This window comes from Tupaia chinensis, unplaced genomic scaffold (assembly GCF_000334495.1).
Source record: "Tupaia chinensis unplaced genomic scaffold, TupChi_1.0 Scaffold000320_1, whole genome shotgun sequence".
In the NCBI taxonomy this organism is placed as follows: domain Eukaryota; kingdom Metazoa; phylum Chordata; class Mammalia; order Scandentia; family Tupaiidae; genus Tupaia; species Tupaia belangeri.
In genome coordinates this window covers 4,534,255-4,551,357 of record NW_006159813.1, presented here as the reverse complement: position 1 = coordinate 4,551,357, position 17,103 = coordinate 4,534,255, and the positions used below count along the sequence as shown (strand labels likewise).

General features: G+C 43.4%; 1 protein-coding gene and 1 long non-coding RNA gene across 5 annotated transcripts in view; one reads left to right on the top strand and one right to left on the bottom strand.

Moving 5' to 3' along the window:
- Window positions 1-12,391: 12,391 nt before the first annotated feature.
- RFC5 (replication factor C subunit 5) overlaps window positions 12,392-17,103 on the top strand; it is a 14,549-nt gene continuing 9,837 nt past the window's right edge. The window contains exons 1-4 of one of the 2 annotated variants that reach the window (XM_006151568.3): window positions 12,392-13,212; window positions 13,833-13,897; window positions 14,151-14,287; window positions 15,782-15,861. In XM_006151568.3, the coding sequence (XP_006151630.1) occupies window positions 13,145-13,212; window positions 13,833-13,897; window positions 14,151-14,287; window positions 15,782-15,861 (350 nt within the window). In that variant the 5' untranslated portion in view covers window positions 12,392-13,144. The remainder of the gene's footprint in view (window positions 13,213-13,832; window positions 13,898-14,150; window positions 14,288-15,781; window positions 15,862-17,103) is intronic. The other variant, XM_006151567.3, reaches the window with a different exon arrangement.
- Window positions 15,763-17,103, bottom strand: part of LOC114008321 (uncharacterized) — a 6,064-nt gene continuing 4,723 nt past the window's right edge. For all 3 annotated transcript variants that reach the window (XR_003549883.1, XR_003549882.1, XR_003549884.1), the window contains exon 3: window positions 15,763-15,839. This is a non-coding gene — a long non-coding RNA (uncharacterized LOC114008321). The remainder of the gene's footprint in view (window positions 15,840-17,103) is intronic.

Sequence of the window (17,103 nt, the reverse complement as noted above, 5' to 3'; positions counted from 1 at the left end):
ATTGGCCAAACCAAATTAAAGTCTCGCCTAAATTCAATGAATGAAGAAATAGGCAGCATCTTTTGAGGGACAGTGCCACATACACACACTGGGTGTGAGGAATCAGGTTGGCAGCCATCTTTGCAGGCGACCTGCCACAATCACTTTCCCTAAATAAATAGCAGCCATTCTGTTTATAAATGTGCTACCAAAAAAAGGCAAAGTTTGTAAACTAGTTTAATACTAGTATTATATTAGTTTATGGTATTTTAAGGATGGCAAAGTAATTTCCCAATAAAAATGAATTTAGGCCTAGGTTTGAATGTCACTGTCATTTTTTATACTTAGTATTTGAAGTACAAAGATGCAATCTCAGTTAATTAACATAAAAGCTTAAGCTAAATTTTTCTAGACTTTAGGATCTGAGGGATTATTTTTAGTTCATTATCTTCTTGTGTGTCTTCTCCCTGGTGGTCACTTAGGAGTATGAGGAGACATGAGTAAATTATCTTGTTTTCTTGTTCTCATAATAACATTTTGCAGATCTGGAATAACTTTCTAATCCTACTATTTGTTTTTAGAGAAATAACAAGATTTTGATTTTGCAAATTTTATCACACCAAGTTCTCCACATTTGGGTACAGCAAGATCTTACCATTAAAACCCATCCTGGTGTTAAGCAGATGGATAATTTTGAGATGTGTATGTATGGAATTAAGTTCAGTGACTATCCAAATACGCCAACCACTTCCATGGCATTTGAAATTATGCAATGGAAAATGTTTTTGGTGATGCCCTTTTATGTGTTAATTTTGCAAAATTTATTCTTAATTATAATTTCAAATCACCTGAGCAACAGAAGAAAATTAGAAGTTGTATCAAAACCAAGAATTTATTCGAATTTAACATTGAGAAAACATTTTAAATTAATTAACTGGCACGAACTAAAGATAACCCAGATTCAATGAGCCAGTTCTGGTTGACATTTGTCAAAATGACATATTGACTAGGTTTTCTGTCTAATACCCCTTAAATTAAGAAAAAAAACCAAGGCAGAGTGTATACAACCATTTGTTCTCACGTAACTCAAAAAACTTTAGTTACCCCTTTAGGAACAAAATTTACTTTTGTTAAATTTTGTTAAAGTCTGTTCTCTAAATAACCTTTAACTTTCAAAACTTTTTCAAGACACAATTGCCCAATCTTCATATTAATGAATATGCTAGATATTCTAATTTCCTATAGATCTGCCAAGTCAGTTCAGTTTGGAACAAGATTTAATTCTAAGGTGTTTCCCTTTAAAAATTATTTTAAATTAAAAAAAGTTTTTAATATATTTTTACTGTCTATGTTTGAAACACATAAAACATCTTCAAGTTTAAATCTTCTCCATATTGACTTGAGGCAACCTTGGCTACTCAATTTTCAGTATGTTTTCTCTTCCTTTACTTTTCAGCATTGCATTTACTTAAAATATACATTTAAAAAATCACATTGCCATTGAACTTGAGCCAAATGCTTTGAAAGAGTTTAGGGGGATTGGAAGAACAGGAGGAAATGTCCATAAATAGCAGGTCTTTGTGTAGCATCTACTGTATAATAAAGTGTTGTGTAACTCTGCCATGCAACGTAAAGAATGATGGTAATTTGCATTTTCTTATTACTATGCATCCTTGAATGGAATCTGCAGTCTTTTGCCAATATTAAGGTCTATTTCTCACTTTCTTACATCTGCAAGGTCCCTAGTATGATGACAAAGGGATGACAAGTTGACCCTTTGTTCTGCATACAGATCACACAACAGGTACACACCCAAGTGTTTTTTTTCACCTCTGCATTTTCCATCTCACAACCCCAGAAGCAACACGGTCCGAGGCAGGACCCATGCCAGACAAAGCCTGGATAATGGAACTATACTTGTGCTGCCTCCTTATTAACACCTTTCTGTTTTCCTTAATTATGATGACCCCAGAGATTCTAGCCCAGGGCAATCATACCAATCTCAAAGTAGGGAGAATAAAGAAAGATTCCGAAAGAAGAAATAGAAATATATATTAATATATTTATTTAAACTTACCAGCCTGGAGGGCCTATTATTAGTAAGATTGAGAAGTTAACTGGGCCTAATTTCTTTTGTAGATTCATTGCAAAAGACTAAGAGGGCCTTTTTTCCCCTAAGTAAATAAGCTTAGAGTCCTGGGCATTGAGTTTGTCTAGCTCAGGGGAGATTCAATGCCTAGCATTTTGGGACTTGGATTTAAATAGTCAAAATGCCAGGCCCTTAGAGGGGAGGAGGCTGGAGTATTGTGTGAGAGAGGTTTGGCCAAACTTCCTGAGGAATTGCATAGTAAAGATGAAGGACAGTGGGGCAGAGATGCGTAACATGGTACCCAGGGCTCATCAATTGATATATGCACATGAGTTTCCTGGAGACCTTGTTAAAATGCAGACTCTGGGGACTGGTCCCATGGCCTAGTGTTTAAAAGGGGCTGGATCTCATATGGTTGACTGTATGTTTCAAATCCTGGCCCTTGGAACATGTGTGTGAATGCACCAAATCATGACAGGGTGGAGAGAGGGAGAAGTAACTAAGTTGTGACCACACCAAACTGGGGTCCGGGGAGGGGGGGGTGTGATTTATCCCTCTTTCTCTGGTAGAAGCATGTGTCTCCTGGAAAAATATTTTTAAAATGCAGATTCTGATTTGGGAGGTCTGGGATGGAGGCACACACTGCATCTCTAACAAGTACCCAGGTGGTATGAACAGGATCTCACTTTGAGGAACTAGAGTGCAGATCATATCCTGTCTCCGTATAGATCATCCGTAGCAGGGAGAAGATAGAAGGACTTCCAATGAGAAACACAGGGAAGTCTGAACCCCAAACTTTTATGCACATGAGTTTCCTGGAGACCTTGTTAAAATGCAGACTCTGGGGACTGGTCCCATGGCCTAGTGTTTAAAAGGGGCTGGATCTCATATGGTTGACTGTATGTTTCAAATCCTGGCCCTTGGAACATGTGTGTGAATGCACCAAATCATGACAGGGTGGAGAGAGGGAGAAGTAACTAAGTTGTGACCACACCAAACTGGGGTCCGGGGAGGGGGGGGGTGTGATTTATCCCTCTTTCTCTGGTAGAAGCATGTGTCTCCTGGAAAAATATTTTTAAAATGCAGATTCTGATTTGGGAGGTCTGGGATGGAGGCACACACTGCATCTCTAACAAGTACCCAGGTGGTATGAACAGGATCTCACTTTGAGGAACTAGAGTGCAGATCATATCCTGTCTCCGTATAGATCATCCGTAGCAGGGAGAAGATAGAAGGACTTCCAATGAGAAACACAGGGAAGTCTGAACCCCAAACTTTATGATACTGAGAACGACAAAAGTCCTGGGGGGCTGAGTTGTACCCTAGGGGAAAGGACACAATTACCAACAGACCTGTCGATCTTCAAAAGGGACCTTCCAGCCTGGGCAAAGAGCATATAATCTAACAGGCTACATAAAGAACCAAAGTAAATTTCTTGCCAATTTCCTTACAGCTTCCTAGGGAATGAATGAGCCACAGGGAAGGCAAAGAATCCAACCCTAAATACCCAAAAGAATGAATTTCTAAACTACTTGAACTTGAGCAAGTCACAGTAGAGGACCTGTGCTAGATATATTTAACTTATAAAAAGAAATGTAGGGCCAGCTTGTGGCACAGTAGACTGCTGCTCGAGAAAAGCTGAATCCCACATGGTGACCATGGTTCAAATCCCTGGCCTGGTCAGCCTGGAACATGCTGGGCATACGTGTGAGTGCCCAAGATCTGATGGGCTAGAGGACTGGAGGAAGGGCGCATCAGAGTGATAGACCCTATGGAGGATGCTCATCTCTCTTTTTCTCTCTGACTCTCTGACTCTCATATAATGAATAAAGAAAAAAAGGGGGGGAGTGGTGGGGAGTAATGCCAAAGCACAGCATTCAAGCACTATGCATAGGGAGCTGGATCCCACCAACCTCAGTGGCTTGAAAAGCAAGGTAGGCACATGCACATGTGTACCCCAGAGTCCTGGTAAGATAAAGAAATGAAGGGGAAAAAGTACTGCCATGTGACCATGCCCCAAAGGGGGAGTGCTTTCTCTTACACACATGCACACACAGAACACTTATGTTTATAAATAAAGTAAATTTAAAATGTGGATTACCTTGAGCTCTAGTGTCACAGAGGAAATTTATGTGAGTTGCTCTTTTTTAAATCTGCCATAGAGCATGTATGCTCATATACAGAGAGATGGGAATGGGGAGGATGAGAAAGTACCCCTCAAACAGGTGGCTATACTATAATCCCATCTCTATTCTTCTATTGGGATTTTGGGCAGGCATGCACATGCATGAGCATGATTTTCAAGCCATCAGATCCTTGAACCGTGCAGTCCCCCACGTGGGATCTAGCAGCCTTAACCACCATGCCACTGACTGGTCCTCCTTTTTATTTATTTATTTATTTTTAATTTTGCCAGAGGACACATGTGCTTGCCAGAGAGAAAGAGTCAGCACCCTCACCTTCATGGGGCAGTCATGCTGCACTCCCCTCTCCTCCATTTCTCCCTTCTTTTAGGATTGTAGGCCCACACGCACATGTGCGCAGTACTTTTCAAACCACTGGGTTTGGGATTAGAACTGCATAGTTGACCATGTGGGATCCAGGCACCTTAACCACCAGGCCATGGGCTGGCCAGAGTTAATCCTTTCAATGAAAGTGAGAGAATCAGATTCAGGAAGTGATAAATAACCATTAATTATTCAATCAACAAATGGTCAGGGGATGATGAATGAAGTTCTTAAACTCTAAGATGGAGGATTCTTGGGCTTCTGACAAGAAAAAGTAACTGGGGTAAGGAGGACTTGAGGATTAAAAATCCTCATCACCCTAATTTCACGAAGGCTACCAAAGACAACAGACATTTCCCCTTAAACACACTCTTTGAAATGCCCTTTGAAATTTTTTCCTCCTTCAAGTCCCTGCTCTTCATTTAAACATGATTTCATCGGTATAAACATGTTCAGGAGAAAAACCTAGTTTGATTTTCTTCTGTCAGCATCTTCCAAAGATAGCCTCCCATCCCATTCTCTCACAAGACCAAGATTTAAACTAATGCAGTAAGTCCTATGTCCAAAGCCAAATTTGTTCCAAAACTGAGAGTAATAAAATCCAGGGCTCCCTTCCCCTAATCCAATTTTTAAGACCAATTGTCTTTTGTTGGTAATTTTGTTTGTAATCTCTGATCTTGCCATTTCCATGACTTGATGTTTTTATTAAAGCATTTCCAAATCTGTTTGTGATTATATAACAAAAGTTTGTACCTGTGCTCATTGATGTCATGATTCACATTTAGCCCTTAATCCTCTAGAAGGGCTAAAATCCGGGCAGAAGGTGAGGGTAAGAAGGAATTACTAAATCTTTTTGCCAGACCATCTGTCCTTGACAATTCAGAAGTCACAACATAATCCATACAATGTTCTTGCTTGGCCAGCAGTTTGCTCGTTTTCAATTAGTTGCCAAGATTTGGGATGCAGGCATTTCACATAAAATCCTTATTTCTTCTCTTAAAAAAAATCAGAAGACCTGGCAACATTTGACTGCTGTCCTTTAGGATAGAGTATTGGTTTATAAATATCTGTGATACTTTTGATCATCAGCATCTGACCCCTCTCCTATAAGAATACTTTGAAAAATTCACCAATGAATAGAAGTTCGAGTTTATTTTGGTGCAAAAATTATAGAAAGCTCTTTATAGTTTTTGTTACTTTTTTTTTTTTTTTTTAAGGTTTTTGCTATAGGGAGTGTGCACCTGCTGGAGAAAGACAGACAGAGGCAGTGAGAGAGGAAGTGAGTAATCACCAGCCAGGGGGAATGGCCACACTGTAATCCTTTCTCCTCCCAGGACTTTGGATGCATGTGCACATGCATACACATATCCAGTGAGATTTTCAGGCCATTAGATAAGGGACTCAAACTGTAGTCAAACTGTAAAAGTCCAGTGCTATGTCGCTGGACTCCCATGTAGCTGACTGAGGTTCGAGTCCTGGACCCAGTGGTTTAAACTCACAGCAGGCCTGAGTACCAAAGATCCTGATAGGGGAATGGAGGAGAAGGGATTGCAGTGTGGCCATTCTCTCTTTCTGGTGAGCACACACATGCCATATAGCAAAAACCTTTCCCCCTCACCCCAAAAAAAAGAAAGTCCAGCGCCTTAACCACCACAGAGCAATCTCCTTATTGGCTTGGCTCACTGAAGTTATTTTGACTATTTCAGTTGCGTAGCCTCTATTTTAGTTTTCAAGTCGAGTCCGCCAGCATCCTAGTGATTATGGAAACTACCTATTGTAATACCTCATTGGTATACTTCTTTTGTGCTTAAAAAATTTTTTAAGAGTTTTTTTTTTTTTTTTTTAATTTTCTATAGGGTATTGTGCTCACCGGAGATACAGAGAGACAGAAAAAGTAAGAACCCCCACCCCATCCCACCCCACCCCCACGGGGGGATGGCCACACTGCAATCCGTTCTCCAGTCTCCTCTCTTTGGCATGCACACACATCTGCCAAGATGTGGGTATTTTGTTTGTTTGTTTTTTGGAAAGGTTTTTGTTATAGGGCTCACGGCGCGCGCGTGCGCTCGCCAGACAGAGAAACACAGAGACAGAAAACAAGAAAATAACCCCCAGGGGAGATGGCCACACCGCAATCCTTTTCCCTCCATTCTCCTCTCAGGATCGTGGGACACACACACTCACACACCCTGAGTCACCGGGTCTGGGATGCGAATCAGGCCGGCTACATGGGAGCCCAGCGACATAGCCATTACACTAACTGCTGATCTCATGCCAAGAGTGAGTTTTAAGCCACTGGTCCGGACTGGAAACGCAGTCAACTGCATAGGAGTCTAGCGACATAACCGTTACGCCACCTGCTGGTCATGTCTGCTTAAATCTTACATATAAAGACTCCACCCACTTGGGCCAGCAGGTGACGTGGAGTTGAAGGCAGCTGGATCCCATATGGTCGACCGCATGGTTAGAGTCCTGGGCCTTGCCGTTTGAAAAACACACTGTGCATGTGTATGCCCCAAACCCCAAAGAACAATGGAGAAGGGATTGTGCCATGGCCATCCCCCCGGGAGACGATTTCTCACTTTCTCTATGCCTCTCAAGCGCGCCAAGTGCTCTATAGCAAACCAATAAAAACGAATTCCACCCCTCTGAGGCAGAGCACAGTTTCCACGCAGCCTTCTTCGTTTTATAGGAGTCTCTCCTCTACCTCAGGGGATACATTTCAACACCCCTGTGGATGCCTGAAACCGAGGATAGTCCTAAACCCTGTATCGACTATGTATTTCCGTATACTACAGACCTATGACAAAGTCTACTTTGTATATTAGGCACAGCAAGGCAAGCCCTTAGCCTCGCGATTAAGGGAGCCTGCTCCCACATTCGGGCCATAGTTAGAATTCCAGCGCTAAGGGCTTGAGGAACACGCCAGGCATATGTGCCCCAGATCCCAACAGAATGGAGAAGGGATTGCGGAGTGAACACACCCCCTTGGGGCTGTTTCCAACGTTGTCATTCTCTCTCCGTGGGTGTACGTGCCCTTTGGCAATTAAATAAAAAGAGCTTGGGGCCAGCAGGTGACGCAGTGATTAAGGTGTCTTGTCTGTCTCTCCACACACCGTGACCTATAGCAAAAATCTCTCCCCCAAACAAATAAAAAACAAAAACCAAGAGAAATGAACAATGGCTAGTAAGAACAATTATCACAACATGCTAATGATAAAGGTTACCTGTACAGGGTCTCCCTCTCAAAACACCTCGTCGTGCTGGCCTCCCCTATGTTCCTGTCACAGCTGACGGGGGCGGAGGGGTGGGTAACTGAAACCCCAGAAATAGAAACCATGAATAAGGGGGAATTTCTATACATTAATTATCTGCCACTTACAAACCTGTCAACACGTAACTCTGTTTTTTTTGTTTGTTTGTTTGTTTTTTCTCTTTAGAGTGAGAGAACTTTGGCATCAGAAGGTAAACAACCGTCAGTCAAGTAATGAGGAAAACCTTCCCAGAAGGCCCGGCTCACGCTTTCCCTAGAAAACCATTGGAGGGAACTGGGTCACGTGCTCACCTGGTAAGCCAATCAGCAGTGAGGGCCTAGGACTGCTGTGATTGGCACCTGCGCTCATGCTCACAGGAGAGAGCCGGTGAGAGGGAAAGTGAGAAATCATCCCCCAGGGGGCATGGCCACGTTGCAATCTGCACTCTCTTCTCCAGCCTTCACGTGTGCACGTGACCTGCATGCGTTTCAGCCCCCCAGGCCCGGGACTGGAATGGAGATCAGCCATGTGGGAGTGCGGCGCCTTCGCCACTATCCATTTGCTGGCCCCTCACCTGAGAGGTTTATAAAGACGCCAATTTGGGGGACCAGTAGATGGCATAATGGTTATGTCGCTGGGCTCCCATGCAGTCGACCGTAGTTTGAATCCCTGACCCGGCATAAAACTCATGCTGGGTGGATGCCTGCATGCATGCCTGTCCAAAATTCTGAGAGAAGAATGGAGAAGGGATTGTAGTGTGGCCATCCCTCCTGAGGGGTGATTTCTCCCTTTCTGTCTCTCTGGTGGGTGCACATGCTGTATAGCAAAATTGGTCTGGGGCTGACAGGTGGTGTGGTGGTTAAGGGCCAGTAGGCCAACTGTGATTCGAGTCCTGGACCTGGTAGCTTGCTTTCTCTCTCCTCTCTCTTTCTCTCTCTTGCTCTGTCCCTCTCTGGTCAAATTAAAATAAATAAATAAAGTTAAATTTAAAAAAGAATTATTTTTTATTATTATTATTTTCCAATTTTAACAGAGAGAGACAGAGCGAGAGAGAGAGGGAAAGTGAGAAAGCAAGCCACCAGGTCTGGGACTGGATAGATGGTCAGCCATGTGGGAGTCAGCACCTTTAACCACCATGCCACCTGCTGGCCCCAATAAAAAATAACTCGTGGAACCAGCAGTTAGCATAATGGCTATGTCTCTGGACTCCCATGTGTCAACTGCAGTTTGAGTCCCGGACCCTGTGGCTTAAACTCACACCGGGTGTGTGTGCGTGCATGCCCAAGATCCCTAGAAGAGAATGGAGAAGGGATTGCACGTGGCCATCCCTCCTGGGAGGTGACTTCTTGCTTTCTGTCTCTCTCTTTCTGGCGAGCACACACGCCCTATAGCAAAAACCTCTAAAAAAATTTTTTTTAATAATTCTTTTTAAAAATTGCTCTTAAAAAAGCCAACTCATGGGGCCAGCAGGTGACATAGTTAAGGCCTGGACTCTCACAAGGCCGATTTCAGTTCAAGGGTCCCAGACCTGGAGGCTTGACACTCATGCTAGGAGTGTGCACGCGTGTCCAAGATCCACAGAGGAGAATGGAGAAGGGATTGCCGTGTGGCCACCCCCCCCCCCAGGAGGATTTCTCCCTTTTTGCACAACCACACCCTATAGACCCCCCCCCCCCAGGATGATTTCTCACTTTCTGCACACACACACCCTATAGCAAAAATCTCTCAAACAAAAAAAAAAGAAAAAGAAATGCCACTTTGGGCCAGCCTGTAGTGTGGTGATTAAGGCAGCTGGTGTGATTCTGGGTTCTGAACCTGGTGGCCTGAAAAACCTGGTGGCCTGGGGGCCTGTGCCTATATACCTCAAATTCCCAAAGGAAAGAAAGACAGAGAAGGGATTACAACATAACTATTCCCCACCTGGGTGCTTTCTGACTTTCCCTCCCTGCCAGCACATGTGCCTCAGGCAAAAAATTTAAGAAACAAAATGAAAAGGGGACCAGCAGGTGGCATGGTGGTTAAGGCACAGGACACCCACATGGCTGACTGCGGTTCAAGTCCCAGACCTGTCAGCTTGCTTTCTCACTTTGCCTCTTTTACTGTCTCTCTCTGGTGAGCACACTTGTCCTGTAGTCAAAATTTAAAAATAATACTAAAGTAAATAATTCTTTAAAAGAAAAGAAACAAAATGCCCATGTGGGGTTCTACTCCCAGAGGTCAGATTTAATTGGTCTGGCTGGACTTGAAATTTTTTTTAAAGATCCCCAAGTGCTTTTAACCAGTGTTAAAAGTTCTAGGTCATCCCATTTTACAGATGTGATAACAAGGTCCAAAGAGAGTTTAACTAACTTAGCTAAAGGATTATACCATCAATTAATACCCAAAACAGAAATAAGCAAAACCATGACAAGCAGATGGTGTAATGGTTATGTTGTAGTCAACCACGATTCGAGTCCTGGATTCAGTGTCTTAAAACTTCATGCTGTGCATGTGTGTGCATGTCCAAAATCCCAAGAGGAGAAGGGATTGAAGCGTATCCATCCCCCGTGGGGAGTGATTTCTTACTTTCTATCTCTCTAGCAAATGCACACTCCCTATAACAAAAATCTCTCTTTAAAAAAATAGAAATTCAGTATTTTGAAATTTTGAAAGTTGTTTGTAAACTGTCAAGAACTATGGAGTATGAGCTAAAATTTTTTTATATGTAAGGTAAATAATGTTTGTGGAAAAACGTGAAAATAAATAAACGAAAGAAAATAGAAATAAGCAAAACCACATACACGATTGATATTTTTAAAGTTTATTTATTCGATGATAAGAGACCCACCCCTCAACAAGGTCTTCACGGCCTGATCTACCTGCTACCCTCAGTCAGGGTGGCCTTGTGATCTGAATTCCATGTAGGTCCAGCAGTGCCCCACAATCTGACTTCACAGATGACAATTAGAAGAAAAATTTTCTTTTTCCAGAATATGCATGTGAGTCCTCCTTGTTTTTCTTAGAAAATAAAAAAAAAGGAGAGCGCAAAGAGAGAGTAGTGTGTGGTGGTGAAATTGTCCTCAAACCTGAGCTCACCAGAATGCCCTGGAGGGCTTGTTACAAAACAAATGGCAGGGCCCCACCCTCAGAGTTTCAGATTCAGTGGATTTAAGGGGGGAGAAAGTAGGAGAGAATAATTAGCATTTTTAACAAGTTCCCAGAGGATGTGTAGCTGCTGCAGGTCTAGAGACCACGCTAGTGTAGTAGCTAAGACCTTGGGCTATAGAGTCAGCCCAAGTTCTGCCTCTCACATCAGGTGAGAACTAGAGTAAATTACTTAACATCCCTATGAAATGGGGCCACTGGCAGTAGCTGGGGCTTTTTGCAACAGTTGAGTTTAATAAATGTAAGACACTTAAAGTGTCTGACCCATAGTCAACAGTCTAATGGATGTTAGTTATTATCTTTCATTCATGGACGAGGATGGGGTGCTTCCTTTGGGCCAGGCACTGTTCCAGGCACCAGGAGTAAATTGTGAATAATCAAAGCTTTTTTTTCTCAATGAACTTACAATCCACAGGGGAGCAAACAAACGACCTCATAAATATGTAATGTAAGGTCACACAGAAAAATTCTGCAGCCCAAGAAAACTGAGCTGCAGGAACACACAGTTTTTTTTTTTTTTTTTTTTTTAGAGATTTATTATTATTCTTCAGTTTGACCGGAGAGCGAAAGCAAACTGCCAGGTCCAGTATTTGAACTATGGTCAGCCATGTGGGAATCCAGCACTTTAACCACCATGCCACCTGCTGGCCCCCCCACCCCCAGTTTTATTTACTTGTTAGAATATTCCAGCTCAAGAAGGTGGAGGCATGTTTCTAATGTGAAAGGTCCTTGGCATTATGTCTTACCTTCGTGGCTGAATAAAGCCCAGGCTGTGGCATAGTCCCACCAACCCAATCCTTGAGGGTTTGTTGGAGAGAACAACTCTTTAACCTGGCCGGCTGGTGTCATGGTGGCTAAGGAAGCTGGATCCCACATGGTCGTCTGCACACTTGACTGGTCCTGGACCTGGTGGCTTGAAAAACATTCTGGGGGCATGTGAGTACAGTGCCCAAAATCCCAAGCAAGATGCTTTACATATGTTATTTCATTTAACCCACAACTATCTTTGGATAAAACTTACTGGAGGAGCAGAAAAGTAACTTGTCCAAGGCTAACTGGAAAAAGCATGATAATAAAAAATCTCAACAACCAGTGTTCTAGTTGGCCTAGGGAGAAGTCAAAGTAGAGGCAAGCCCCCTATGAACCTGGTTCTGCTTCCCTGGCTAGGGTGAAGCCATAACACCCATTACTTATTGCCTCCTGTAGAAAGAAGGTGCCCCTGATATAATCAGGTGTAAGGAATAGGACTACTCCCCAACCAGAGCACTGCTGACCGCAGGCCAGCCTTCACACCGCCCAAGATTCTTGGTTCTCATCATGAAAAGACTTTATTATGGATGTTATATGCTCTTATTGCTGGAAAATACACACCAGCAAAAAAAGAAGAAAATAAAAGTGGTACAGAATTCTTCTACCTCAGGAAAAAAAATATTTAAATGCTGATAGGAATTCTGCTCCGGATCCTCAGAGACTACCAAATCTGTGTTTATTCATTAGCCTCCTCCAGTTACACCTATGAACCTAACTGGAAGAATTGTCTTTGTTTTGACTCTGGAGCTGTTTCCTGGAGACTTGTTGGGTGAGCGACAGGGATTCGGGAGATAGGCAGGTTAGAGGTGTGCTTTTTGTGGGGTTGTCTTCACTTCCAAGTATTCACCTGTCAGCTTGGGGACCAAAAAGCACCGAGAGCTTTTTTTCGCACCGGTATCTAGATTCACGAACCAGCCACGTCACTTAGTGTTGCTTTTTCCTTAGGATTTTTTTTTTTTTTTTTTAGCCCTGGCAGCTTTGAACGTAAGTGCTTGAACCTGCGTGATGGCTGGAATTGGCTTTGGCCTGGAGACCTTAATTTGTCACGATGACTGGCGGCTGCACTCCCCCTCCCTGGAAGCGCTCTCGGCGTCTGAGACACTCAGCGCTGGCTGGAGGGGCGGAGCCAGAGGGAGGCGGGCGGCCGGCGCCTCCGGTAACCTAGCAACCGTCGCCTTGGCAACCGGCAGGAGGCGGGATTGAGAGAGGAAGTCGTAGTGCGTCCTAGTCTCGCGAGAATTACTTTTGCGCGCGAACTGTTAAGTGCAAGAGGTCCAGTGGGTCAGATTGCGGCTGAACGCTGTGCTGGAACTTGGGGGGCGCCACGGAATCATCGGACCTGGTCAGCGTCGTCCCCTGCCATGGAGGCCTCAGCGCTCAAGCAGCAGCAACAACAGCCCGCGGCGACCAAGACCAGGAACCTGCCCTGGTAGGAAGAGGCCCGGCTGCCCCGGGAGGCGGTGGCCGCGGGGAGCAAGTGGCGGGACCCGTGGTGGGCGGACAAGCCACAGAAGTTTGCCCCGCACCTCCCAACTGCCCAGTCCCCTTCCTTTCTCTAGGATTTTTGCCAGGTCTCACCCAATCCCCCATTCCACTTGTGAAACTAGAAAGTGGCTTTCGCACCCTGTGACATCCCAAGTTTGATCCGGCGACCTTAGACACCCCGGATCGGCCTCCATGCCCAAATGCCCTCCTTTGACGTCCTCCACCTTGCCAACATCTGCGATGCAACTATTGATCAGATTTTAATCTAAAATAATAACAGTGCTCCCTGATCAATGTATGGAACAGTTTTCTATTAAACGTTTGATCTTTACAAAGATCCTAAGAAGTAGGAACTGTTATTTCGAATTTTACACATGAGAAAACTTTATCTCGAAAAAGTTCAATGACTTGCCTAAGGCCAAGGCCTAGAAAATAGGCTTGGATTTGAACCCAGGTAGTCAGAATTCAGATCTCCTTGAGTTAGGATATGTAAGGATTTTTTTTTGCATGTAACAAAATATTCTTGCATTGATGTTTTGTAATACATGACAAATTGTATTTCAGGGTTGAAAAATACCGGCCACAGACGTTGAACGATCTCATCTCTCATCAGGATATTCTGAGTACCAGTGAGTATCCCTGTGTCAGTTGCCCTTATCCTAGTGAAGGACCTATATCAATTCCTTGGTGGTGGTGTTTCTGCTGAGTAATGCTTCAGCATCTGAGTGAGCTTTGTAGAATGTAGTTTTAGGATTTTTTATTCCTGCATCTGCATCTGTTTTGGGTGTCATATTGGGTTGACATACATTCAGCCCTACTCAAGAGCCCTGGTTAGGCAGCTCTCAAACACTGATTGTATTCCTCTCTCTTGCTGATCCTCAGTTCAGAAATTTATCAGTGAAGACCGACTGCCACACTTGCTCCTCTATGGCCCTCCAGGGACAGGAAAGACGTCTACCATCCTAGCTTGTGCTAAACAGCTCTACAAAGATAAAGAATTTGGCTCCATGGTCTTGGAGGTAAATAGGATTATTCTCGCTGTACACATAAGGACTCCAATCTCTTGGTTTTAGTTCTTCTGGTTTTAAGAAACTGACAGATGGCATAATGGCTATGTCACTGGACTCCCATGTAGTCAACTGTGGTTCGAGTCCTGGACCCAGTGGCTTAAAACTCAAGCTGGGCACATGTGGTACGTGCCCAAGATCCTGAGAGAATGGAGAAAGGATTGTGGCATGGCCATTCCCCCGGGCAAATGCGCGTGCCCTATAGCAAGAATCTCTCAAAAAAAAAGAAAAAAGAAAAAAAAGTTGCCCCACTGATAGTTGGGAAACAAGCAAATTTGAAATGAGACATTTCAGTTCACCCTTTTCCTGAAAGGGTCTTTTCAGTCTGGGTTGGCACTGTCAGAAGGCAGCTAGAGGGCTATGCATTTTCCTTTCTGTTGCCAACTTTTACCGAACCCTACTTTATGGTCACTCAGTTGCTACCTGGCTGCTGGTGTCCTCCTGATCCATTCTCCAGGTTATTCCATCCTATTTTTGCCCAGATGACTGCACTTTATTGACTATAAGCTACTCTGATTCCTGGGTCGGTTTGGCCAGTTAGGATCCTGGCAGGGGTTGGAGATGAAGAGAATGATGGCTGGACCTGTCCTAGGGCTTGACACCAAGTGGCAGCATCTTCCAGCTACAGGGCACATGTCACCGGTGGTTCCCTCCCCCAGCCCTCTCCCATGCCTAGGGCCACTCCCTCTAGCCCCTTGGACTGGGGGATTAAAATAGGTATTTCAAAGCCCTATAATTTCCCCATGCCCCACCAATACCTTTTAAAATCTCTCTTCAGGTTTCTTCAAATGACTGTATTTGAGTATGCCGTTCATATGCTGTAGAGACCTTGACGGATGTAATTCGATCACAGAAATCTAAATATTCTCTGTTGCCAGAGAAAATGTTTAATTTACTTTTTAGATATGAGTCTTAGAACCTGACTGCTACCAGTGTCCTTATTTTAGTGTATTAAAAACTGGGTAACCTCTGGCTTTCTCTAGCTGTGGTAGCTAAAATTGGCATCATTCTGCTCCTGCCAAAAGTGCTGTTCAGTGTGACCAGACCAATTATTTCTCCAATGTATGTCAGAGTGATTGTCATTGAAGGGTAAGGGGAATATAGCTGTGTGCTTTTCAAAATTTATGAGGGGTATTCAGAAGGCTTGTGGACATTCAATACTATGAAAAACTTTATAAATCTCAAAAAAAAGGTTTTTTGCACCAAAATAAACTTAATTCCATTTTCCTATGAACTTTTTGAAGTCCTCTAGTCATGTAATGATTCAGTGAATTTTGTATGTAACTGATTTTTTTTTTTTTTCCATTTTCTTAAATGATGACCTCTTAGCTGTCATAAGACCCAAAAGCCTAGTTTGCTGAGCTGGACTGACGAAAAGACCCATCAAGTTCAAGCGCTCACAGATGGCACAGCAACATGTTTTTAATTCTGGCTTCTCTCTTCCAGCTCAATGCTTCAGATGACCGAGGAATAGATATCGTTCGCGGGCCAATCCTGAGTTTTGCTAGCACAAGGACAATATTTAAGTAAGAATTATTTGTGTAATCTCTCTCCCTAAAGATTTTGATCAGTGAAATGGGTCTAGCTTAAAATTTTAAATTCTTGGGGCCATGCTGGACTCTCATGTGGCCGACTGTGGTTTGCTTTCTCACTTTCGCTCTCTCGCTCTCTCTGGTGGTGAGTACATGCGCCCTGTAGCAAATTTTAAATAATAATAATAAAATTAAATTCAAAATTCAAAACTAAATTTAAAATTCTCCCTCTAGCCAGTTTTTATAAAGAAAAAAATGACTTTGTTAAAAGCAGCCATGAAAAAGATACAATACAGGGATATAGGTAAGAAATGTTACAATGTAAATATTAAAATATTATCTAAACTTGAGGCCAGCAAGTGGTGTGATGGTTAAGGCACTGGACTCACGGGAACCAGCAGTTAGCGTAATGGCTATGTCGCTGGACTCCCACGTAGTCGACCGTGGTTCGCGTCCCGGACCCGGTGGCTTAAAACTCACGCCGGGCGCGTGTGCGTACGTGCCCAAGATCCCAAGAGGAGAATGGAGGAGAAGGGATTGCGGCGTGACCACCCCCCCTGGGGGGTGATTTCTCGCTTTCTGTCTCTATGTCTCTCTCTGTCTGTCTGGCGAGCGCACGCGCCCTATAGCGAAAACCTCTCCAAAAAAAAAAAAAAAAAAAGGCACTGGACTCTCTTGTGGCTGACTATGAATCAAGTCCTGGGCCTTGTGGCTTGCTTTCTCATTTTCCCTCCGGCTCTTTCTCTCTCTTCTGTCTCTCTCTGGTGAGTACATATTACCCTATAGCAAATTAAAAAATAATAATAATAAATAAAATTAAATCATTCTTTATTGAAAATTTCAAACATATTATCTAAACTCATATTAGGTAGTTCTTTGGGGAAGCATTAACTTTAGTTCTTTTTCTTTTTAGTTTGCTATAAGGCATGTACGCTCACTGGAGAGAGACAGAGAGAGAAAGATTGAGAATTCACTCCCAGGGGGGTTGGGGGGATGGGCATGCCACAATTCCTTCTCTTCCATTCTCCTTTGGAGATTTTGGGCACACAGACAAAGATGCCTGATGTGATTTTTCAAGCTACTGGGTCTAGGACTTGAACCATGGTCAGTTATGTGGGAATCCAGCACCATAACCTCTGCACCACCTACTGGTCCACTAGTTTGACTTTAAACAAAGATTGATTGAGATCAGGAAGGAAAACTAGAATGGTGGCTTAAAAAAAAAAAAATAAGGTG